Source organism: Echiichthys vipera (genome assembly GCF_963691815.1).
Source record: "Echiichthys vipera genome assembly, chromosome: 17".
In the NCBI taxonomy this organism is placed as follows: Eukaryota; Metazoa; Chordata; class Actinopteri; order Perciformes; family Trachinidae; genus Echiichthys; species Echiichthys vipera.
In genome coordinates this window covers 3,521,479-3,547,321 of record NC_139842.1, presented here as the reverse complement: position 1 = coordinate 3,547,321, position 25,843 = coordinate 3,521,479, and the positions used below count along the sequence as shown (strand labels likewise).

The window sequence follows — 25,843 nt, the reverse complement described above, 5'->3', positions numbered from 1 at the left end:
ATGCAACAACACGAGAGTGCTGAGTAGAACAAAAAGTCGGGAAAATGTGAGAAACATCTATATTGGGTTCTCTTAATCCATATAGATGTACAGAAAACGTCCGTCTGTGCGTTAACTATTACTGTTTCCGTACAGTCTGTCTCCTCGATAACGCCTCAGCACCTGCAGATCTGCTGTGTGAACTATCAGCTGACCTGTTGCCTCAGGCATGCAGGGTTACTGTCGTTTTTACAGCCTCCTTCAGTTTGTCTGAGGTCGTTATCTTAGTCATGGTTTGTGTGTGTGTTTGTGTGTGTGTACGCGCCTAACAGGTGATGTCATGCCATGTGAAACAATGGCAGAACTGTTTCAGAAAGACTGAGCAGTGATAAGAGCTGACAAAGACGTGGTGTTGATACGGGACAGCTTGCAAGAGATGATTCTGCAGCGTTTGCAGAAATGTCTTCTTCCTCCTGTTATTTCATTACATTTGAGTGAAACTTCAGGTTTAACCCTTTTGTGAACGCCTCAACATGTAAACCGTCCCATCTCTCTCCTCAGAGCATGTATGCAGCCTTGCCCGGTCTGCTGGACGGGAACCCGTTCTCAGAGAGCGGTCAGCTGCGAGTCCCTGATGGACTCGGCGGCATCATGGAGGTGCTGAAGGAGGCGCTGAAGCTTCTCACAGCCTTCCAGGTCCATCCAGACATCTCGTTACAACTCTGTGCCTACCTGTTCTTCTTCATCAACGCGTCGCTGTTCAACGCCCTCATGGAGAGAGGTGAGACCAACATACAATCAGTAAATATGAACATAAAACAAAGCACCAATGGGCTCCTTCCTTTGGGATTGACTTTGGTAATCCACTTGAATGGACTTTACTATGAGAGGAGCTGGTACAGGGGCCAGTAGGTAAGTCTTTAAAACACTCTTTTAATAATCACTAACTACGCTGTTGGTGCTTTGTTGTGTGTGTAGGGACTCTTCTCATGCTGCTGCAGAGGTTTGCTGTTATTTTCAGCAGCATTAGTGGTTAAAAAAGACCTTTGAATGCCTTCACCATACTGCCACTAGCTAATCACTGTTAGCCACATCCAGCTGCTAGCAACTCTCTGGGATTTCTCCGTTTATAGTTCATACACAAAAAAACTGTGTCGATGGCTAATGTCATGTATATCAGTGCTATGATTTTGCGCTGGAATTACACTTTAATGTTTCATTTAGTGCCATCATCAGGTTCAATTTCTTATTTTTTTGACGTCAGTGACAAAATACCTGCAAAAATAATGACATGCACATGAGCCTCAGCTGCGCGTTAAGGGCTCCCACGGGTCCTGGAAAACATGTAAAAACTGTAAAACAGTTGACAGTCCTGGAAAATGAGAGGGAAAGGAACATTCTTTGGACTTGCATGCTTTTATTTGTTTTTGTTCAATTCCTCAACATCTTAAATCAAACGTATTTAGAGTAAAGAGCATTTTAAAGCATTGATACTGCTGCTATAACCTCTGTTATACCTTCTTTTATTAAAGGCCTGTACTGCTACTGAACGTTAAATCTGTTGCACATCTATATCGTCTCTTTTTCAGGATCCGTCGCCGGGTTCTACCAGTGGTCCCGAGGTGTTCAGATCCGGGCCAACCTGGACCTGCTGATGGACTGGACCCAGAGCATCGGTCTGGGCGATCTGGCCAACGAGTTCTTCCAGAAGCTTTCTGCCGCTGTCAATCTGCTGGCCACACCCAAAGAAACCCTCCTGCAGGTCAGAAGACGTCCATTTTCTCCTTTCCTGTTTGTCTCTCGGTGGGCGGGTGTACCCTCGAGAGTCGAGTCATGTCTGCGTCAGCGTCTTAAAGGTGTTACCGCAACATTAGTTATGTTGGTTTATGCATTAGGTTTCAAAAGGTTTCACTTGACAGCTTCCCAATGCAGAAATGTAACGCCTACTCTTCTTATTGTTGACAAAACATTGTGACCACTGTGACTTATAATAAGGCCATAAAGTCGTGTTATTGGTTCATGGTTGTAGTAGCACTGATGCACTTTAAGTGATAGTTGTAAGGTACCTAACCGCAGTAGCAGTGTGTTAGCTACAGTAGATGTCAGCACACCAGACTCCGACAATTTTACTCCTAATTTTACTTTGTAGAACAGGGGAGTTGCTGGTCTACTGCTGCTTTGTGAATTAGTTTTGTTTGTTCATAACACCAAAGTCACACAATAACACACACAAACTAATTAACGGAGGCAGTGGTAGACCAGCAACTCCTGAGTCCTGTGGGGTAAAATGACAGTTTTCTCAACAAAGTATGATGGCTTTGACAAGAGGAGAGATAACGGCTTCAGTTCCCCTCAGGTAAACTGTTCAAACCTAAACAGAGGTGCTTGACGGCAAGGTTAAGCTGTGAAAATATTCTATATATAACTGCACTTCAACTGATCTGCACTATGCCTTTAAACTCCCAGTGTTATTCATTGATCAGATAAGAGGAAATGGTCTGTAAATACAAAGTAAATACACTAAAAGGTTTCACTCATGACGTCAAGGTGCCAGTGAAGGTTATCACACTAAAGATCTTATTAACCCGAGTGTATCCTGTTAGCCAGAGTATGTATGTTACATATTATCAGTTTAAATCCTGTTTATTCTGATATAAGTAGAAACACGTGGCCAAGAGCACAAGAGGCATTTTAATGTTCACAGAAAGATTTTAGAGTATTGGTATTTTAAAGCCTCTGCTCAGGATTAACACACCGTGTCACTCGAACATCAGTAGAACTTTATATCTGCGTTCACTCGTGTTGAGGCTTTGCTCCCGGGTGGTAGCAGCCAACATAACATTTAATCCCTCCGTAAGAACACCGTTCTCTTAGTTACTCATTCAAGTCTTGTTTACACTCTGCAGAAGGAAGCTGAGCTCTCACCTGGCCGGTTATTAAACACATACAGAGAATCAGACACAACAGAGGAACAAAGGTCGTACAAAAGTTCAAACCTGATGGTGTGTTTTTGTGCTTTAAATGGAAAAGAAAGCTTTCATCTAATCTTAAGATATTCCTCTCTGATCCAAACCTGTAATTCTTCGTCCACTTTACAAGACAAATGTTATCTTTCACTTTTAGGGAATAACATTTAGATATTTAGAACAAAGGATGTCATTCAGTGTTCGATGTATTCACACAAAAAACACAACATGCATCGTTATTTGCAGTGAGGAGTAATTTACAAAAGCAGTTTGACTTTCTCCATTTACAGCAGCACCTGAATGCACCATGAACTCTGGCACCGTCTGGACTACAGATGGAAATTGGAACAAAACCCAAGTGCTCCTGTTAATTAATGTTTACGTCTAAAATAAAATAAACAAAGAACTTCACGGTGTATTTAGGTCCACTTTGTAAACTTGTGGTGCATTGAAGTTAGTGATAGACCGATACATCGGCCGGTCGATATTTTATGGGCCGATATTTGTGGTTTTTAGGTGTATCGTATCGTCCGATATTTGTGGTTTTTAGGTGTATCATATCGGCCTATATTTGCGGTTTTTAGGTGTATGGTATCGGCCTATATTTGCGGTTTTTAGGTGTATCGTATCGGCCGATATTTGCGTTTTTTACGTGTATCGTATCGGCCTATATTTGCGTTTTTTAGGTGTATCGTATCGGCCGATATTTGCGTTTTTTACGTGTATCGTATCGGCCTATATTTGCGTTTTTTAGGTGTATCGTATCGTCCGATATTTGCGGTTTTTAGGTGTATCGTATCGGCCGATATTTGCGGTTTTTAGGTGTATCGTATCGGCATATATATGCGGTTTTTAGGTGTATCGTATCGGCCGATATTTGCGGTTTTTAGGTGTATCGTATCGGGCTATATTTGCGTTTTTTAGGTGTATCGTATTGGCCTATATTTGCGGTTTTTAGGTGTATCGTATTGGCCGATATTTGTGTTTTTAGGTGTATCGTATCGGCCGATATTTGCGTTTTTTAGGTGTATCGTATCGGCCGATATTTGCGTTTTTTAGGTGTATCGTATCGGCCGATATTTGCGTTTTTTAGGTGTATCGTATCGGCCTATATTTGCGTTTTTTAGGTGTATCGTATCGGCCGATATTTGCGTTTTTTAGGTGTATCGTATCGGCCGATATTTGCGTTTTTTAGGTGTATCGTATCGGCCGATATTTGTGTTTTTTAGGTGTATCGTATCGGCCGATATTTGCGTTTTTTAGGTGTATCGTATCGGCCGATATTTGTGTTTTTTAGGTGTATCGTATCGGCCGATATTTGCGTTTTTTAGGTGTATCGTATCTGCCGATATCTGCGGTTTTTAGGTGTATCGTATCGGCCGATATTTGCGTTTTTTAGGTGTATCGTATTGGCCAATGCGGGCTGCTGCGTTTGCCCATTTTTCTCGTCCTCAGGCAGCTCATAGTTGCTGGAGACACCTTTTTTAAGTTGAATAAATGTTCCTTTTTTGTTTTAATTTGAGACTCTTAACATTTGTTATCGTCGTGTGATGTTTATGTTGTAAATTGAGGGAGCAAAAGTAAAATCAGCGGTCCGTAACGGTCATTGGCTAAGGTTGATGAAAATAAAACGCTATCGGCATGTGCCCTGGAAAATCCATATTGGTCAATCCCTAAATCAAGTCCACCTCATAAACCTTTGGTGCGTTCAGGTCCACTTTGTAAACTCGTGGTGTCAGTGCTAAAAGTTTACATCTAAAAGGTAATTAACAGCAATTTAAGAAGAAATCCACATTACCAAGTGCTTCACAGGGCAGCGAAACAAAACAGACGCCGTAAAACTATAAGGTTTTTAAAAGAAAACAGATTCATTTTTTAAAAATCTGTCAGATAAAAGTATGTTTTTTATAAGGACTTAAAGGAGATCGCTGACTCAGCTTTCCATTTCCTCGGGGGTGGATGTATTTTTAAAATCACATCACAATCTTGTATTTTTAGTTGAGCTTTATACTTGACACCCGCAGTAGTACCTAAATAAGAAAGTTAATATAGTTTTTAAGGTATTTGAGCTTATTTTAAGTTGCTCCTTATCTGTGTCAGTGGATCTACAGTCTGTATCTGGAGGAACTGGGTTAAGTATGAGGCCTAGTTTCAATTCAATTCAATTCAATTCAATTTTATGTATAGTGTCAAATCATAACAAAAGTTATCTCAGGACACTTTACAGAGTAGGTAAAGACCACACTCAATGACTTATTTATGATTTACATAGACCCAACAATTCCTCTGTAGAGTACAGTGGCAACGAAAACCTTCCCTATAACAGGCAGGAACGTCAGACAGACCCAGCTCTGTGGAGGACGGACATCTGTCTTGACCGGTTGGGGAGGAAGAAAAGGAGAGAGAAAGAAAGACAGAAAAGACACACAGATGGACAGAGAGAGACAGACAGAGACACTTCCAGAGATGCAAGCAAAGCCTAACAGTAACTATAATATTTATAGTAATGTGAATATAACGTATATGTTAAGGCAGTTAATACAACAGAATAGTAGAAACAAGCACAGCTAAGGTGACAGAATATGAAAATGATAATAATTATGGTGGCAAACATGATCAATGATGAGTAGTGGCAATAGCAGCTACGATACAGCTACAACATTTATAGTTTATTAAACTAGTGATAGTATATATGATTAACAGTGACAATAGCAGCAGGAAGCGTCATGTAGGACCATGGCAGCAAGCACCACCACGATCAGCAGAGACCTGCGAGACGACAAAGCACAAACAGCTCCGGGGAAGAAGCTGAATCAGTAACATGCATTGATGGGACATGAATGATTCAGACAGAGAGGAGAGAAGCTCAGAGTATCAGGAAAAGTATTATCCCCCGGCAGACTAGGCCTATAGCAGCATAATTAAGCAGAATAAAGTCTCATCGTAAGCCCTAGCTGTAAGCTTTATCAAAAAGGAAAGTTTTAAGTTTACTCTTAAATATGGGGACAGTGTCTGCCTCCCGAATAACATTTGGGAGTTTGTTCCACAGGAGAGGAGCTTGGTAGCTGAAGGCTCTGCCTCCCATTCTACTTTTGGAGACTCTAGGAACGACGAGTAGCCCTGCATTCTCAGAGCGCAGAGATCTAGTTGGGTGATACGGTACTATGAGCTCTTTAAGATACGACGGAGCCTGACCAATAAGAGCTTTGTACGTAAGGAGAAGGATTTTAAATTCTATTCTAGATTTTACAGGTAGCCAGTGCAGAGAAGCTAATACAGGAGAAATATGTTCTCTTCTATTTGTTTTAGTTAGTACACGAGCTGCAGCATTTTGGACCAACTGGAGACTCTTAACAGACTTATTGGAGCAGCCTGATAATAAGGAATTGCAGTAGTCCAGCCTAGAAGTAACAAATGCATGAACAAGTTTCTCTGCATCTTCCTGAGACACAATGTTCCTAATTTTTGCAATATTACGCAGGTGAAAATATGCAGTCCTTGTTGTTAGTTTTATGTGAGAATCGAAGGACATATCCTGATCAAAAATAAAACCCAGATTCCTTACTGTGGTGCTGGAGGACAACACAACATCATCCAGAGTAACAATGTCTTTAGCTATTGAATTTCGGAGGCCTTTGGGGCCAAGTACAATAATTTCAGTTTTGTCTGAGTTTAACATCAGAAAATTGCAGGTCATCCAGCTTTTTATTTCCTTAATGCACATTTGAAGTTTATCTAACTGATGGGTTTCTTCTGGTTTGATCGACAAATATAATTGTGTATCATCAGCATAACAATGAAAGTTAATGGAGTGCTTCCTTATAATATTTCCTAAGGGAAGCATATATAAGGTGAAAAGAATCGGTTCAAGGACAGAACCCTGTGGGACTCCGTGACTAACTTTAGTGTGCATGGAGGATTTGTCATTAACATGTACAAACTGAGATCTATCTGATAAATATGACTTAAACCAGCTCAGTGCGGTTCCTTTAATGCCGATCAGATGCTCTAGTCTGTGTAGCAGGATGTGATGGTCAATAGTGTCGAAGGCAGCACTAAGATCTAGTAAGACAAGTACAGAGACAAGTCCTTTGTCTGAAGCTATTAGAAGGTCGTTAGTAATTTTCACCAGTGCTGTCTCAGTGCTATGATTCGCTCTAAATCCTGACTGGAAGTCCTCAAGTATCTCATTATTATGTAAAAAGTCACACAACTGATTGGCAACTAATTTCTCGAGGATCTTAGAGAGAAAAGGAAGGTTAGATATAGGTCTATAGTTGGCTAGTACCTCAGGATCAAGACTGGGCTTTTTAAGAAGAGGTTTAATTACAGCTACTTTAAAAGACTGTGGTACATAACCTGCTGATAAAGACATGTTAATCATATCCAATACAGGAGTGCTAATTAAAGGTAACACTTCTTTAAGTAACCTAGTTGGAATAGAGTCTAGAAGACAAGTAGAAGGTTTTGATGCTGAAATAGTAGAGTTTAATTTGTTAAGGTCGACTGTAGAAAAGCAGTCCAAGAATATTTCAGGTCGTACAGTTTGTAAGGTTCCTGGGTTTGATGAACAAATAGTGCCAAGCGAGTTGATTTTGTCTCTAATAGTTATAATTTTATCATTAAAGAAGGTCATGAAGTCGTTACTGCTGAGGGTTATAGGAATACATGGCTCAGTAGAGCTGTGGCTCTCTGTCAGCCTGGCTACAGTGCTGAAAAGAAATCTAGGATTGTTCTTATTCTCCTCTATTAAAGATGAGTAATATGCTGCTCTGGCATTACGGAGGTCCTTCCTATATGTTTTTAGACTTTCTTGCCAAACTAAGTGAGATTTCTCCAGATTAGTGGAGCGCCATTTACTTTCCAACTTTCGCGATATTTGTTTTAATTCACGGGTTTGTGAGTTATACCACGGAGCTAACTTCCTCTGTTTTATTATCTTCTTTTTTAAAGGAGCAACAGAGTCAAGTGTTGTTCTTAGAGAGCCTGCAACACTTTCAACAAGGTGATCAATTTCAGAGAAACTAACGTTAGTGCAGGAGTCTTGAATATTAGGATGAGGCATTAAAGTAAATGCAGATGGAATCGCTTCCTTAAATTTAGTTATAGCACTATCAGATAAACATCTGGTGTAGACACTTTTACCCAGTGGTGAGTAGTCCTGTAATATGAATTCAAAAGTTATTAAATAATGGTCTGATAAAATAGGATTCTGTGGAAAGACTATTAAGTCATCAATTTCCACACCATAAACCAAAACAAGGTCGAGGGTATGATTAAAACAGTGAGTAGGTTTATGTACACTCTGACTAAAACCAATCGAATCTAATAGAGAGATAAACGCGATACTGAGACTATTATTATCGCTGTCCACATGAATATTAAAATCACCTATAATTATTACTTTGTCGGATTTAAGGACTAAATTTGACAGAAACTCTGAGAATTCGGACAGAAATTCAGAGTACGGACCAGGAGCACGGTACACTATAACAAATATAATTGGCTGCACAGTTTTCCAGGTTGAATGTGAAAGACTAAGAACAAGACTTTCAAATGAATTATAATTTAGTTTAGGTTTAGGGTTTATTAATAGGCCTGAATTATAAATAGCTGCAACGCCTCCTCCTCGACCACTGCCTCGAGAAATATGAGTATTAATATGACTGGGAGGAGTGGATTCATTTAGGCTAACATATTCTTCGGGACGCAGCCAGGTTTCGGTCAGACAGAGTAAATCAATATGGTTGTCTGATATCAGATCGTTTACTAATACTGCTTTAGATGAGAGAGATCTAATGTTTAAAAGTCCACATTTTATTTTCTGATATTGTTGCATTGTCGCACACACCTGCTTTTCACTGTGTGACTCACACTCATGAAATCAACCTGAATCACCCCCGTGGGGTGCCGACCCCCCCTCATGACAGCTCGCGAAGTCTGCGTCTCGTCTGTTCGTGGGATAGGACGGTTGCTAGGAGGCTGGTGGTTTTGTGTCTCCCTGCCCTGGCATGAGGTCACATTTGTGGCTGCCGCAGCGGAGCGCACACCCTCGGCAGACTTTTCCATCTGGAGTTCTGGGCTTTTGAGAAGTGAAGTGGCTCGCTGGCACAGTGGTAAATTACACCAGAGGGATGTGGAGTCGCTATTTTCTCCTAAAAATAACGACTCGGATGTTGTGTTCGGCACAACTGCTGGCAGAACATTAAATCTCAGACATAACAGACGGAGACATTTTTACGTTTCTGCAGTTCAGAGGCAGCGTTTGAACTTCACCTTCTGTCGAGCTTCTCTGTGTTATGAGAAAAAGGGCAGGGACGCGTTCAACCGTATGGTTTCTATTCTGGCCCCTGCACGTCTGAGCACAGTCCCACTTCCTCCAATTCAACTGTAAACAGACTGAAAGACCGACGTAATGTTTGTAATAATCACATGACATCGCCGGCCAGTGACTCACCTATTTCCTTATCGTCAAGCTCCTTTCTGCAGAAGATCAAATGTTATCTTTCTCCAGAGTGTCATGATTCACGATAAGAAACCAGAGGCGCTGAGCGGAGAGATAATGAACAGTTTACACTTCTCACGCCGGCCGCGCGCAGCAAGAATGACGGGTTAATTATAACGAGCTCACCTTTCACGGGAGCGCAGAGTAAACACAGACACGGAGCTTTGAAGAAAAGCTGCTCTGATATGAAACGAAACTTCTGTCTTCACCATGGAGGAGTGTTTTCCCAAGAGGCTTTGTTACCGCAGGGACAAAAACTATTTACTAGATCATATAATTGCTTTAAAGTACTCTGCATGCAAATGAGAGAGCAGCAGTGACTTTGTTTCCGTATATGGAAACAAGCATGATGGGAAAATAGTTGTTTATCCCTCCCTGTCATTCTCACGGTGACTACAAAGAGCTTCATTCTTTAATTAAACCGTTGCTTTTATAGAATGGTGAAGGCTTTGCTTCATGTCTCTCCGTGTTTCCCTTTGTTGTCTTGTGTCTGTCCAGGCGTCCTGGGCTTCTCTCAGGGCTGAGTTTGCTGCCTTGAACGCTGCTCAGCTTCATCACATGCTGAGGGAGTACAGCTCCGGTAAAGCCTGTCCCTCCGGATGGACCCCGCCGCCGAGAGACGCACACGACGCTGTCAGGACGGGTGAGTGACGTCGACCGCTGTAGAAATGAAACCTTTAACCCAGGGCTCTGACTCCCCTTCTCAAACCGTCCCAAAACACAATTTAACCCGTCCCATAGTCCACGTCGGCCGTCCCAGTTATAAAATGGATCTTTTTCTACAATAACATTGCTCCGATAATTAAAAGTAACGTATGGGAAAAATAAAAGACACCGCCAGTGACACAGAAAGTGTAAAATTCCACCACCAGGTACACTGCTCTCTCAGGACTCTACGTCATCTCTAAATCTGAGATTTCTTGTGATTTATTCATTCATTCATCTTCAACCGCTTGTCCCTGTCGGGGTTGCGGGGGGCTGGAGCCGATCCCAGGCGGGGTCCACCCTGGACAGGACGCCAGTCTATCACAGGACACATAGAGACGAACAGAGACAGACAACCATTCACACCTACGGGTGATTTAGAGTCATCAATGAACCGAACACCTGCACGTCTTTGGACTGTGGGAGGAAACCGGAGAACCCGGAGAAAACCCACGCAGACACGGGGAGAACATGCATCTTGTTATTTATCTCAGATTTATTTCCATAATATTGTGTCCCATCACTTTGGGACTCCTTAGAGGATGAAAACCGCTTTAATTCACTCCATTAAAGAAAATTAGAAGCGGCAGCCTTCGTCTCAGCCTTTCTCGACCAATCAGCGTCAGCACACAGCTTCCTCTCAAATCCGCCTTTCCCAGCGGGAGCCTCGCTCTCACATGTTTCCACCTCTTACACTCAGGTCCAAACACCATCTGACTGATCCAGCAACAGTTGCATCAGTCCTCGACTTTATTTACAGATTTTGATTAAATACAGCAGCTTTACTCGGAAGTTGCAGGATCGAATTTCATGAGAAAGCTTTACTGAAGTTAGGGTCTTTTATGGTGGTCGACCTTTTCTCTCCTGCTGATGACCATAAATGACTCGTTACATACGGTCTAATACGTTTATGTATCTCATAGTGTTTCACAAGAACAAAACTATGACTTCGGTACGAAACCTGCCTCAAATATCTCAACACCGATACTGAAACGACACCACAGCAGAAAAATAAAACATTATCAAAGTAATGGATTAAAATCTAAGATGACCACATGTGGAACTTCAGCGTTAGCCCAAAAACAGCAGCTTAGTCTGAAGTTGCAGGATTGAATTTCACGAGAAAGCTGTGCCAAAGTTCGGGTCTTTCGTGACGACCTTTCTCTCGTCCTGCAGCCGACATCCTGGAGAGCTTCGACAGCCACCCGCCGCTCATCCTGCCCAGCAGCACGTTTCACCTGGAGCTGGGTAAACCCGTCGTGGAGCCCGCTCTGTTCCAACAGCTCGGTCAACTGCAGGAGTTCATACGCCGACTTCCCCGCAGTGAAACCCAAGCCGAGCCTGACGCCGAGGAACAGGTAACGAGCTCTCTGACCCCTGAGCAGGAAACGAGCCACCTGGCATTTCTGCATCTGTTATTGATTGACTTTATGTTCCTCAGACTCTCAGTGGAAGGACCGCAGACAGCCAGTCTGCGACCTCACCTTCCGTCAGAGTCTTCCAGGAGCCAGCCCATCAGGTGGTCCCCGACGCAGTTACCTGTTCTGCCTACCCTGAGACAGACCCGGACCGTACCCGCCCCGCAGAGCCGGCTCAGGCCCGCGGATCTCATGGTGACCTGAGCAGCTGCGAGGCGGTCCTGACCCAGAAGCTGAAGAGCCTGGAGCTGCAGAACACCCTCCCTGGACAGGCGGACATGAGCTACCACAAGAGCCTGGCGCTGGACCCGTCCTGCCTGCTGACGCCGCCGAACACCCCGCAGGGCATGGAGCTGGCGGAGCTGGTGGCGGATCTGCAGGAGGGCGCGCGCCAGCAAAAGAAAGGTAACTGAAGAAACAAACGACCTGCACACTTTAACAGAGAAATGTTTAAACTCCATTATTAACTTCCGCACCACACTGACTCACAATTGGCTCTATCACACCTTATTGAGGTCCGCTGACGTCCAGCTGGTGCATTTTTCCGATCTTACTTTTGAGTTTCATAAAACAACAGCTACCAGAAGTCATGGATTTGTTGCATATTACGACAGACATTCCTGTTCTTACGTCGCAACGTTCACTGTTGCTGTTTAGAGGCCGGCGAGCTCGAACAGCAGCTGTAAAACAACAAACGCATTTAATTTCCTAGAAAATCTTCACCATAAATGCCCCAATATGTTTTCTTATACAAAAGCTTTTATAACGAAGCAGCTAAATCAGGAAAAGTTGAGTTTTCACACTTGACACTTTTCAAAACATCTCTCTCTCATCTCCTGCACGGACAAGTTGAATACTCTCAACCAGGGCTTTCAAACTGGGCCTCTGTGTCTGTGAAACAAGTTTACTCGTTGCTCGACTTCACGTCACATCCGGTAGATGTTTATGTCATCTATCTCTAACCTGCAGCTCTCTGAACTCTTTGAACAAGTCCGCATGTCTGTCAGCTCCATGTTTCTCCTGGTCGGTCTGTATCGATTAAAATCATCGTTTACAGACGAGCTTTGTTGCTCCCTGGGCTTCACACTGTCGGCTACGTTTTCGCTCCGTGCGTCTGCTTATAAACAAACCTACGGCGGTCGGCAGTAGCACTCGTGTCTCTTTCAGCCGCGTTTGTCTGTCACTATGAAACCGCGCCCACTCTGGCTGCAGGCAGCGATGACGCAGAGAGCAGCTGCACACAGACACGCTGCTCCACCGCCGCACTACGTTTATAAAATACAGATAAAATGTGAAATAGTAACAGCTGGGTACCGTGGTACCTTTTTAGTCTCGTTTTACCGTGGAACAGTAGTGTCTCGATCATCTATTTCAGATATATTCGATATATCACGCAGCCCTACTCTCAACACACTAAACTCCACTTTAGTTTCAGTTCAGCTCTCGACAGAGGTGGAACTAAAACAGTCACAGCTACTTTCCACAACAAAAAACAAAAAAGAACCGAGTTGGGCCGAACCGCTCAGTTGAGAAGTGCCACTAGACACATAAACATGAAAATAGGGTTCAAGTTTCCCTTTTAAAGGAAGAGTCAGAGGACCACTGAAGTCAGTCAGAGATCATGACTGTTCATGCAGCATTACCAAAACAATCATCAGATAAATCAATAACGAAAGCAGCCGTTAGTCGCGGCTCCCGTGCGCACCGTTGACCGTTAACAGATGCTTTAAAGTGCTCTTTTTAACAGCTGGGAAACATTAACTGAAACCCGACAGCAGAGGACGATAACCGAGTGTGCGTGCAAGAAACCGCGGCACAAAGAGAGTCGAACCGCACGTGAGGAGAAACCGACAGCGTCTCAAAAGGCCCATTCATGGCTTCACTTCCACACAGCAGGTTTTGATTCAGATGACACGCGGCTCCGTCACCGAGAGCACGGCCGCTCGCCTTCAGACTTCGCTCCCAACGTCTGAAATGAGGTCACCTCTTAAAACCTCCTTCACTTCCTCCATTAAGGAAAGTATTTAGTGACTTGACCTCGAGGACCCGCTGCATATTTGTCCACATAAAGGTAACCTGGACATAAAAGACTCCGCAGGTCAGGAATTTCAAGTGGAAGGCTGCGAAGGGTGGGCTCGCCCCGCAGAGGAAGGAGTGTTTCCTCTCCCACCCCTATTGTTTCTGGACGCCTCCGTCGTGAGGTCATCCGGGGGAGTGAGAGGGAGTCAGAGTGAGAGTCAGCTACTTCACTTTTTGTGTGAGGAGATGTGATGATACTGTATTTAAATGAAGTATCTGTGGAAAAGCTTGAGAGTCGCTGTTACAGCACATTCTTTGACCCCGGGGGCACTTTCGCATAAATGTTACCAGCAATGAAGAAGTACTCAGATCTTTTCAGTTCCTATCCATTAAAAGAGTGAGTTTAAACAATGGTAATTAATCACATGACCCACTAATATAAAGGTCTTGTTGCAGAGTATTCCAATATCTGCGTCTGTGGTGACATTCGCGGGCTAAATGTAAATATGCCGACATGGCGGGTTGGTGTTGGTCTGTCTGTGGAGCTCGTCACTGACGGTCATGCTGCGTTCACTTGTAACCTTAAATTAGGAACTTCTAATTTAACGATTCAGGCTTGTAGTAAGGGTAGACGTGTGTGTGTGTGTGTGTGTGTGTGTGTGTGTGTGTGTGTGTGTGTGTGTGTCTGTGTGTGTCTGTGTGTGTGTGTGTGTGGGCGTGTGTGTGTGTGTGTGTGTGTGGAATTACAGAGGTGAGGGTGTTTAAATAAAGTTTACAAAAGCGCAAAAAACACTGTGAACGTGCCAAGATGGAGGCTCTGGAAGAACAGGCTCGCCTGCAGTTACATCTTAGCACCAGAGAGGCCGCTAGAAACGACGCATCTCAATTCTAACAGTACCTTTTTAAGTAAAAGTAGCAAAAACACAGCGTAGAAATCTGGGTTTTCGTTACAGTATAATAACGTTTATCTTCATTATTAAAGAAACCAAAACTGACAGAAACACATAGTTCTTCTGCTCTTATTTTGATAGTTATTTAAACCATTTTTAATATTCCTAATGATGCAGTAACGTCCTGATTATGTTCTATTTTCAGTCTGAAACATCAGAAATGAGGGGGCGTCAACAAGTATCTTTAATTTCCCCCCCCCAAAAAACCCCAAAATAAATAAATATATATAAATATATATAAAAATATTACATTTAATTTGAAATTAACAAGGAAAAATGTGAATTTATTACATTTAAGAAGCTGTGATTGATCAACTTTAAAATGACTTAAATGATTGATTGATTACAGTAGCAGAATATTAATAATTGTTGCACTTTTAACGGGACAGCTGCAGAAAAATACATAAATAACCGTGGTATTTAATGTCAGTTCTGATCGAATGATCAACAAATCAAAACAAAAATTAAGGATAAACACGCTGATGTCCCCCCTTGTTGATACCTGTTGGTTTCCCTTTTAAATCACTTTGAGCTGCATTAAAGTTATAAAATGTGCTTTATAAATAATGTTTATCTTTATTATTTTTATTAATGACTACTGGGATATAAAAAATAACTGACAGAAGTTATTTAAACCATTTTTAATATTCCTAATGATGCAGTAATGTCCTGATTATGTTCTATTTTTAGTCTAAAACATCAGAAATTAGGGAAAAATGTTCAAGTCGGTGTCATCAAGTATCTTACATTTCCCCCAAAACATTCCAAAAAATAAATAATAATAATAAATATGTATAAAAATATTACATTTAATTTGATATTGATAAGGAAAAATGTGAATTTCTTACATTTAAGAAGCTGTGATTGATAAACTTTAAAAATGACTTAAATGATTGATGGATTATAGTTCAATCAATCATTTAAGTACAGTACAGTATTGTCATATATCATATATCATATAGTATTGTTGCACTTCTGCGTGATTATTAAAGAAAATTGTGAATTAAATTGAATTAAACTTCAATTAAACTTGAATTAAACTGTTCAAACTGTTAAACTGACACTAATTAAGAGCGATATTTAACGAGACAACTGCAGAAAAATCCATAAATAACTGTTATTAAATGTCAGTTCTGATCGAATCAGGACGCAAATGAAGCACAAACACGCTGATGTGCTACTTTATTAATCTAAATTGTTGTGCGGTGGATTCAGATCTTTTTAACCATGTTCGCTCCAGAATCCGTCCGGTCCGACCCGAAGCTGCAGAAACACTCTCGTCACGTGCGGTCGTCCGTATGTCAGAGGTTCCCCGTGTGTTAGAGCTCAGGGACCCCCCGCTGGGGTCAAAGCTGGAGGATTGTGTTGATCCCAATCAGACGTCTTTACTCTCATTGGTTACTGGTTGTATTATGTTTTCTCTGTTTGTGTCTTTGATAAAAACTAATTTATTTAAAGGGTTTTGAGGATTAAACCAAAATAAAACCATCTGGCAGCATCGCGTCATAGATCGCTCTTAATTAGCATCAACAGTTTAACACAAGTATCACACACAAGTTCAACAATTAACAATATTCTGCTACTTTAAGCTATTTATCATAATTCATCCTAATAATTAATCACATTTTAAAGTATTCATGTAAATAAAGAGCAATCACAGCTTCTTAAATATGAGAAATGACCCTTTTTTCTTATTAATAATAACTTTAATTTAATATATTTTACTGTTTAAGTTATTTAATGAAACCAACTGGAACATTGTGATGAACATTTTCCCCTGATTTCTGATGTTTTAGACTAAACTAATGTGTTGTGCGGTGTGTCTCGTCTCCTCTATTTGTATTTTATTTATTTATTTAGTATTATTTGTATTTTTTTAGCAGGGACTACGGATGCAAATGAGCATCTTTGCTATAATCCGGCACTTTTACACTGATATGTTATTGTTGTTCGTTAATGTGCACTGTCCCTAACAAATAAAGGAAAACATAACATAATCGGGACATTGTGAGGTCATTAGAAATATTAAAAATGGTTTAAATCACTTTCAAAATAAGATTAGGAATCTATGTGTTTCCTGGCAGCTTTGTTTTGTATAATAATGAAGATAAATGTTATTTTTATAGCACATTTAAAAAGTTAAACGCAGGTCAAAGTGGGAAAAGGAACAGGTATTGAGAAGGGGAGACAACAATAACATTATAAAATCATGTTTCTCTTTAGTTTAGTGTTTATTTTATTTGTCATTCACATTTTTAATCATTTTATGTTTCATTTATATCCTGAATTTTTTAAAAATCACCACAAATAATAGAATGGGTTACATACTCTATAGTTAGAAACACTTAATTTAGATTTATTTAAGAAAAATAAGAATATTGAGATCGTAATTCATGTAAAACTCCCTTAGTTATTATCAGTAAGTCATAATTAGGAGAATATTGACATAAAAGCATTAATTTGTGCATTTATTGATGGTAAATCTTTGTATCTTGATATAAACTCACTCTTATCTGACGTAAAGGAATTTCCCAAACTCATTAAATTTACATTATTAAGTTAATTCTGTCCACGTTTGCATCTACTGTGGAAACCAAAGGACTCATTAATGTAAATACCTGTAATAAAATCATGTTAATATGATGGAACAAGTGTTTCCTGCACCCGGACGTGAACCCTGCCCCGCCGTGTGGAGCCGAACCTTGGCCTCCAGTGTATCCACTTCTGTGGTTTTGGCAAAACGACGAATGTTATTTTGAAAGTTTGGGGTAATCCTTTAATCTGGGCCCAAGAATTACAGAGAGGTGGTGATGTCAGGAGAGAAAAGAGCAGTGGCCGATCCGTCATGGGAATTTACAGTTGGGTTGGTGCGTGGAATCTTAATCGGTGGCGGCATTGTTCGGGGCAGGTCCTGCGTGGGGGGCAGACAGGCTGCATGTTGGGGAAAGGCGGAGGGAGGTTTGGGGGGGGGGGGGTGTGGAGCAGGAGATGCAGGGGTGGGAACCTTATTTTGGGGGGGAATGCTACTGTTGCTGCGTTGTTGTTGTTGTTGTGACCGGACAGATCACACGAGGAAGTCCCTGTTACGGCACCGCAGCCTCCTGACCCGTCCGCAGGCCGCTCAGCTCATGGTTTAAAAATGTAAAGAGTTCATTAATGTGCACCAAAGCTGTGTTTAAGATCTGGAAAACAGGGTTAGGAAAAACTACCTTTAGTGTGCTGAACTGCCACCACTGGAACAATCTCGCTAGCAGCTCTTTGAAGCTAAATGCTAATGCAACCGTGCTCACAGTGTCGCAGGAACAGTACCGACCTGTTACAGTTCTCATCTTTACATGGATCCAAACAAACAAGGGATGACAATGCTAACGCACTGACGTTTAGGCTGCGTTAAGTATCACGATAGAGTGGCTGCGATAAGTATCACGATACAGATGCTGCGATAAGTATCACGATACAGATGCTGTGTTAAGTATCACGATACAGAGTCTGTGATAAGGATCACGATACAGAGGCTGCGATAAGTATCACGATACAGAGGCAGCGATAGGTATCACGATACAGAGGCAGCGATAGGTATCCTGATACAGAGGATATGATAAATATCACGTTACAGAGGCTGCAGTAGGTATTAGCCATAAAGGATATGATACTTAACATAATACAGAGGCTGCGATAAGTATCACGATATAGCGGCTGCGATAAGTATCACGTTACAGAGGCTGCGTTACATATCTGCAAGTATCACGATACAGAGGCTGCGATAAATATCAAGATACAGAGGCTGCGATACGTATCCCGATACAGATACTGTGATCAGTGTCACGATACAGAGGCTGCGATAAGTGTCACGATACAGAGGCTGCGATAAATATCAAGATACAGAGGCTGCGCTAGTATCCCGATACAGATGCTGCGATAAGTGTCACGATACAGAGGCTGCGATACGTATCACGATACAGATGCTGCGATAAGTGTCACGATACAGAGGCTGCGATAAGTGTCACGATACAGAGGCTGTGTTAAGTGTCACGATACAGATGCTGCGATAAGTATCACGATACAGAGGCTGCGATAAGTATCACGATACAGAGGCTGCGATAAGTATCACGATACAGAGGCTGCGATAAGTATCACGATACAGAGGCTGCGATAAGTATCACGATACAGATGCTGCGATAAGGATCACGATACAGATGCTGCGATAAGTATCAAGATACAGAGGCTGCGATAAGTATCACGATACAGAGGCTGCGATAAGTATCACGATACAGATGCTGCGATAAGTATCACGATACAGAGGCTGCGATAAGTATCACGATACAGAGGCTGCGATAAGTATCACGATACAGAGGCTGCGATAAGTATCACGATACAGAGGCTGCGATAAGTATCACGATACAGAGGCTGCGATAAGTATCACGATACAGAGGCTGCGATAAGTATCACGATACAGAGGCTGCGATAAGTATCACGATACAGATGCTGCGATAAGGATCACGATACAGATGCTGCGATAAGTATCAAGATACAGAGGCTGCGATAAGTATCACGATACAGAGGCTGCGATAAGTATCACGATACAGATGCTGCGATAAGTATCACGATACAGAGGCTGCGATAAGTATCACGATACAGAGGCTGCGATAAGTATCACGATACAGAGGCTGCGATAAGTATCACGATACAGAGGCTGCAATAAGTATCAAGATACAGAGGCTGCGATAAGTATCACGATACAGAGGCTGCGATAAGTATCACGATACAGAGGCTGCGATAAGTATCACGATACAGAGGCTGCGATAAGTATCACGATACAGAGGCTGCGATAAGTAACACGATACAGAGGCTGCGATACGTATCACGATACAGAGGCTGCGATACATATCTCGACATAAAGGATATGATACTTATCACGATACCAAAGTTTCAGTTACAGAACAACTCTTGATTTTATATTTATCGTGTTAAAAGTTCCAATAAAAGGCGTTCAGTCACTGTATCAGAGGAAGCTCGGTGATCCTTACAACCGCACTCTTCCCGTCTATTTGGCGTTTTTAAGTGAACATTTATGCCACCACTTGGTTTTGATGTTTTTGTTTGTTTGTGTGTTCAGCCAGCGGATCTGCGGAGAGGAAGACGGAGAATGTAGAAGACAGAGAGGAAGTGTTCACGGTGGAGCTTCACAGAGGACCGCACGGTCTCGGCCTGGCGCTCGTGGACGGGACGGTACGACGACTTCTTCACTCTTCTTCTTTCTTCTGTCTTTCATAATGTTGACTTTATAACAAGTATGTACAGTTACAGTAGTGTGAAGTCCATTTGAGAGATTATCTGGATTGTTTCAGATCAGCAGCCACGTAGGTTTTTATGTTTTCACAGTTTAATCCGGACAGAAAATCCTGCCTCAGATCTGATGAAGACTAATGAGATCAGACTGTAAACTGCAGGGATTTCAGCCCAACAGACTGAAACTACAGATCTAATCTCACTAAATGTTCTTAGTTACTGAAGGGGATGTCGTTGTGGTTCCATTCACCAATGCAAACTGCACCTGTGCACTCGAGGCTGATTGAAATGCCAGAAAACTTCATTACAATCCCTCCGATTGTCATAAACGCTGCGGGGAAATAACACTGGGAGACTGGACCCTAATGCGGACACGGACACGGGTAAAGGTACGAAAACAAAAGGTTTCATATAAACGACAAACAAACGTGAAATAACGACAGGGAATACAGATACACTGAAGACTAGACAGTCGGGGAACAGGACGAGGAAACGACGGACGAGGAAACAGGAACGAGGATACGACAGACGATCAGGGACCAGGACGAGGAAACAGGAACAAGGAAACGACGGACGATCAGGGAACAGGACGAGGAAACAGGAACAAGGAAACGACGGACGATCAGGGAACAGGACGAGGAAACAGGAACAAGGAAACGACGGACGATCAGGGAACAGCACGAGGAAACAGGAACGGGGAAAAAACGGACGATCAGGGAACAGGAACGAGGAAACGACAGACGATCAGGGAATAGGACGAGGAAACAGGAACGGGGAAACGACGGACGATCAGGGAACAGGAACGAGGAAACGATGGACGATCAGGGAACAGGACGAGGAAACAGGAACGGGGAAACGACGGACGATCAGGGAACAGGAACGAGGATACGACAGACGATCAGGGAACAGGACGAGGAAACAGGAACGGGGAAACGACGGACGATCAGGGAACAGGAACGAGGAAACGATGGACGATCAGGGAACAGGACGAGGAAACAGGAACGGGGAAACGACGGACGATCAGGGAACAGGAACGAGGAAACGATGGACGATCAGGGAACAGGACGAGGAAACAGGAACGGGGAAACGACGGACGATCAGGGAACAGGAACGAGGAAACGACAGACGATCAGGGAACAGGACGAGGAAACAGGAACGGGGAAACGACGGACGATCAGGGAACAGGAACGAGGAAACGATGGACGATCAGGGAACAGGACGAGGAAACAGGAACGGGGAAACGACGGACGATCAGGGAACAGGAACGAGGATACGACAGACGATCAGGGACCAGGACGAGGAAACAGGAACAAGGAAACGACGGACGATCAGGGAACAGGACGAGGAAACAGGAACAAGGAAACGACGGACAATCAGGGAACAGGACGAGGAAACAGGAACGGGGAAAAAACGGACGATCAGGGAACAGGACGAGGAAACAGGAACGGGGAAAAAACGGACGATCAGGGAACAGGAACGAGGAAACGACAGACGATCAGGGAACAGGACGAGGAAACAGGAACGGGGAAACGACGGACGATCAGGGAACAGGAACGAGGAAACGACAGACGATCAGGGAACAGGACGAGGAAACAGGAACGGGGAAACGACGGACGATCAGGGAACAGGAACGAGGAAACGATGGACGATCAGGGAACAGGACGAGGAAACAGGAACGGGGAAACGACGGACGATCAGGGAACAGGACGAGGAAACAGGAACGGGGAAAAAACGGACGATCAGGGAACAGGAACGAGGAAACGACAGACGATCAGGGAACAGGACGAGGAAACAGGAACGGGGAAACGACGGACGATCAGGGAACAGGAACGAGGAAACGACAGACGATCAGGGAACAGGACGAGGAAACAGGAACGGGGAAAAAACGGACGATCAGGGAACAGGAACGAGGAAACGACAGACGATCAGGGAACAGGACGAGGAAACAGGAACGGGGAAACGACGGACGATCAGGGAACAGGAACGAGGAAACGATGGACGATCAGGGAACAGGACGAGGAAACAGGAACGGGGAAACGACGGACGATCAGGGAACAGGAACGAGGATACGACAGACGATCAGGGAACAGGACGAGGAAACAGGAACGGGGAAACGACGGACGATCAGGGAACAGGAACGAGGAAACGATGGACGATCAGGGAACAGGACGAGGAAACAGGAACGGGGAAACGACGGACGATCAGGGAACAGGAACGAGGAAACGATGGACGATCAGGGAACAGGACGAGGAAACAGGAACGGGGAAACGACGGACGATCAGGGAACAGGAACGAGGAAACGACAGACGATCAGGGAACAGGACGAGGAAACAGGAACGGGGAAACGACGGACGATCAGGGAACAGGAACGAGGAAACGATGGACGATCAGGGAACAGGACGAGGAAACAGGAACGGGGAAACGACGGACGATCAGGGAACAGGAACGAGGATACGACAGACGATCAGGGACCAGGACGAGGAAACAGGAACAAGGAAACGACGGACGATCAGGGAACAGGACGAGGAAACAGGAACAAGGAAACGACGGACAATCAGGGAACAGGACGAGGAAACAGGAACGGGGAAAAAACGGACGATCAGGGAACAGGACGAGGAAACAGGAACGGGGAAAAAACGGACGATCAGGGAACAGGAACGAGGAAACGACAGACGATCAGGGAACAGGACGAGGAAACAGGAACGGGGAAACGACGGACGATCAGGGAACAGGAACGAGGAAACGACAGACGATCAGGGAACAGGACGAGGAAACAGGAACGGGGAAACGACGGACGATCAGGGAACAGGAACGAGGAAACGATGGACGATCAGGGAACAGGACGAGGAAACAGGAACGGGGAAACGACGGACGATCAGGGAACAGGACGAGGAAACAGGAACGGGGAAAAAACGGACGATCAGGGAACAGGAACGAGGAAACGACAGACGATCAGGGAACAGGACGAGGAAACAGGAACGGGGAAACGACGGACGATCAGGGAACAGGAACGAGGAAACGACAGACGATCAGGGAACAGGACGAGGAAACAGGAACGGGGAAAAAACGGACGATCAGGGAACAGGAACGAGGAAACGACAGACGATCAGGGAACAGGACGAGGAAACAGGAACGGGGAAACGACGGACGATCAGGGAACAGGAACGAGGAAACGATGGACGATCAGGGAACAGGACGAGGAAACAGGAACGGGGAAACGACGGACGATCAGGGAACAGGAACGAGGAAACGATGGACGATCAGGGAACAGGACGAGGAAACAGGAACGGGGAAACGACGGAGAAAACAAAGAGAACAACGATTAAAACAACAAACAACAAGGAGCGCAAAACCAACGAACAAGTAACGGGAGCCGATCCGACAAAGAGAGCGCTGCACGCCTGTCAGCTCAGGGTCTTTATAGTCCTACAGGTGATCAGCGTAACGAGCTTCAGCTGAGAGGGAACAAGCCTACCGGACCTGGACAACAAAACACAGAGGGGAGACACAAGCAGGGAAAAACAGACAGAGGGAGACAAACTCACACAAAAGGGAGAGAGGAGGGAACTGACAGAACCAACTCTTGACACCGATAGTTGTTCAAATACTTCAGTCTTGACCGACCGACAGTCGCCGCGTGAGCGTGCATAAAAATCAACCTTCAGCTCACTCTGCGGCTGCTGATTGTCTCTTAAATACGTCCACAACCCTCGATAATCTTTGACTTCTCCTCCTCCTTTCTGTAGAAAACACAGCTGAAAATGAGCGGCATCTATGTGAAGTCGGTGGTTCCCGACTCTCCTGCCGCTCAGTGTCAGAAACTGAGAACGGGCGACCGCATCCTGGCTGTTAACGGCATCAGCGTGGTCGGCATGGAGTATAACGCGTGAGTATTGAAGTACATTTGAGGCGCGCAGGTCTGCAGATGTTACTCCTCCCTCTTTTCTTTAAGTCACTCTATGTTTACAGCTGCATTTTTTAATTTCAGTGGCAGAGAACTGATCCGGTCCTCAGGAGACTCGCTCCGACTGCTCGTGGCCAAAATCGGCTCAAAGACGAGCAACGGAAGCTCGGCCGGATGCTGAAGAGAGAGCTGCGTGTGGACGATCAAGTGCAATGTGGACTACTGGAGGACGTTGGGTTCGTCCTTCCTGCTGCAGCCAAAGTCAGTATTTCTCACAGGATGAAAGAAAGAAAACACACTCACTGCTTCTCATTTCGGAGCCGTTTTGTGTGCGTTCAGACAATCAAACCAAAGCAGCAGGACGTGGCTGACTCCAGGCTGAGGGCACGGTCACGTTTTTTTATAAAGCTCATTTTTTGCTGTCACAGCTTCTTTCTGGCCTATAAACAAACCCCGCTCGGCGCTCGTAAACCACGAGGGTCGGGCGGTGAGGAAAGTGGCTGCCTGTGGCAAAACTGCAGTCGTGAAACATCAGTTTGAACGTCTGAGGCGTTGTTGTGTCTGGGGGGTGTTTCACAAAGCTGCTCCGGGGTCAAGATTCACGTCCGGCAACAACTGGAATTATTCATTTTCACATCATGGCGAAACTGCAGGAACCTCCATTTTACACTCATCAGGAAAGTAAAACATCCATCCTCATATTTGGACAAATATATTCCGTTTTTTTTAAACACATTTCTAGAAAATTCACAAAACAGGGAATCTACGCTGAGATCGAGCCGATTTATCTCAACGTACCGGGAGATTTTTTCAGTTTTTTGGGGAAAAACAACTTATTTATTTATGTAAGCAGTTTCATTTCAGCCTTCAGAGCATCACAGATCTTTACGTTGTTAAATCTCTATGAAAGTAAAAGCATTAATCAGCAGCACAGGTTACTGGTGAGTATAATGTGCTCACAACAAACGCGGAGTGAACTTACGACGCGGAGTGATTACGTACAAAGTCGACGCAAAGACGCAGACGGACGTTTATTCATGCAGGGTGAAATATTTAAATCTGAGCGACCATTCACCGGTCAAATGGAACTCAATCTGCATCACTTGTTAAAAAACAACGTTAAAATGTTGATTGGCTGGTTAAATTTGAATATTCACTTTGGCTGATAAAAGATCATTTTGCAACTCGAGCGAGAATCTCAGGTGAGGCTTTGCTGTAAAAGTCTGTCAGCCTCGAGTTTCTCCTGCTGAGCAAAGCTCTGATCGATGCAAACTCCAGTAAACAAACACATCTTGCAGTCAGACCCGACAAAGCACAAATCGGCATCATGACGTGGTTATTTCGGCCCTTTTTACCTGTTTATTGCAACTAAATCACAGCAAAATCTCAACCTCACGTAGCTGCAGTCATCCGGACGCACTTCCTGGAGAAGGCGGCGAAACCCATCGAGCCTGTGTGCTGATGTTACGCACCCAGACACGGCGCCGCTTGCTCTTCGTAGCGAGCCCGTGTGTGAATACAGCCGCTCATCCTCTGGTGTGTTCACGAAGAGCAAATGCGCCTGTCGGTGATGTTTTTACGGCGGACACAGGAGGAAAACAAACCTCCGACAGTGAAGAGAAAGGGCGAAACGAGGGTCAGGGGCTTTTATCGGTAAGGACCGCACCGACCTGACGCCAAGAGACTCGATTGTTAATGACCACATTACGAACCAGCTCCGTCGGTAATCTGTGTGATGCCCTCCCTCACCTACAGCTAACGGACTATTTCAGGTAAATGAGAACACATGTGACACGGAGAATCTCCAACTGTGTGAAAGAGAAACTCCGGACCTGAGTCTCACTGTTACCGCTGGACGTAAACTGGAAATAAGAAGCTGTTCTCGAACATGTTCAGGTTCAAAAACCTTCTGGAAAACCAAGTTTCCAACAAGTTTAGAGATCAAAAGGTATTTGACGTTTCAAAATGAGACGGTTCGTCTTCATGTTCGACTTCCTCTGCTTCAGTCAGCTGTTTGTATGTTTTTGGGATCTTTCAGCGGAGCGACATTCACGTCTACACACACACATGCACAGCAGTTATACTGAAATAAAGGAACAGTTCAGCAT

At 43.9% G+C, this 25,843-nt stretch overlaps 1 protein-coding gene across 1 annotated transcript in view; it reads left to right on the top strand.

The window, feature by feature from the left end:
* The window catches only part of radil2a (Ras association and DIL domains 2a), a gene marked incomplete at its 5' end in the record, with an annotated part of 39,869 nt that extends 15,264 nt beyond the window's left edge, over window positions 1-24,605 (top strand). The window contains 8 exons of the mRNA XM_083930897.1: window positions 541-760; window positions 1,569-1,741; window positions 9,949-10,093; window positions 11,332-11,513; window positions 11,597-11,978; window positions 19,659-19,771; window positions 23,578-23,717; window positions 23,820-24,605. Of these exons, the coding sequence (XP_083787023.1) occupies window positions 541-760; window positions 1,569-1,741; window positions 9,949-10,093; window positions 11,332-11,513; window positions 11,597-11,978; window positions 19,659-19,771; window positions 23,578-23,717; window positions 23,820-23,916 (1,452 nt within the window). The 3' untranslated portion in view covers window positions 23,917-24,605. The remainder of the gene's footprint in view (window positions 1-540; window positions 761-1,568; window positions 1,742-9,948; window positions 10,094-11,331; window positions 11,514-11,596; window positions 11,979-19,658; window positions 19,772-23,577; window positions 23,718-23,819) is intronic.
* Window positions 24,606-25,843: the final 1,238 nt, after the last annotated feature.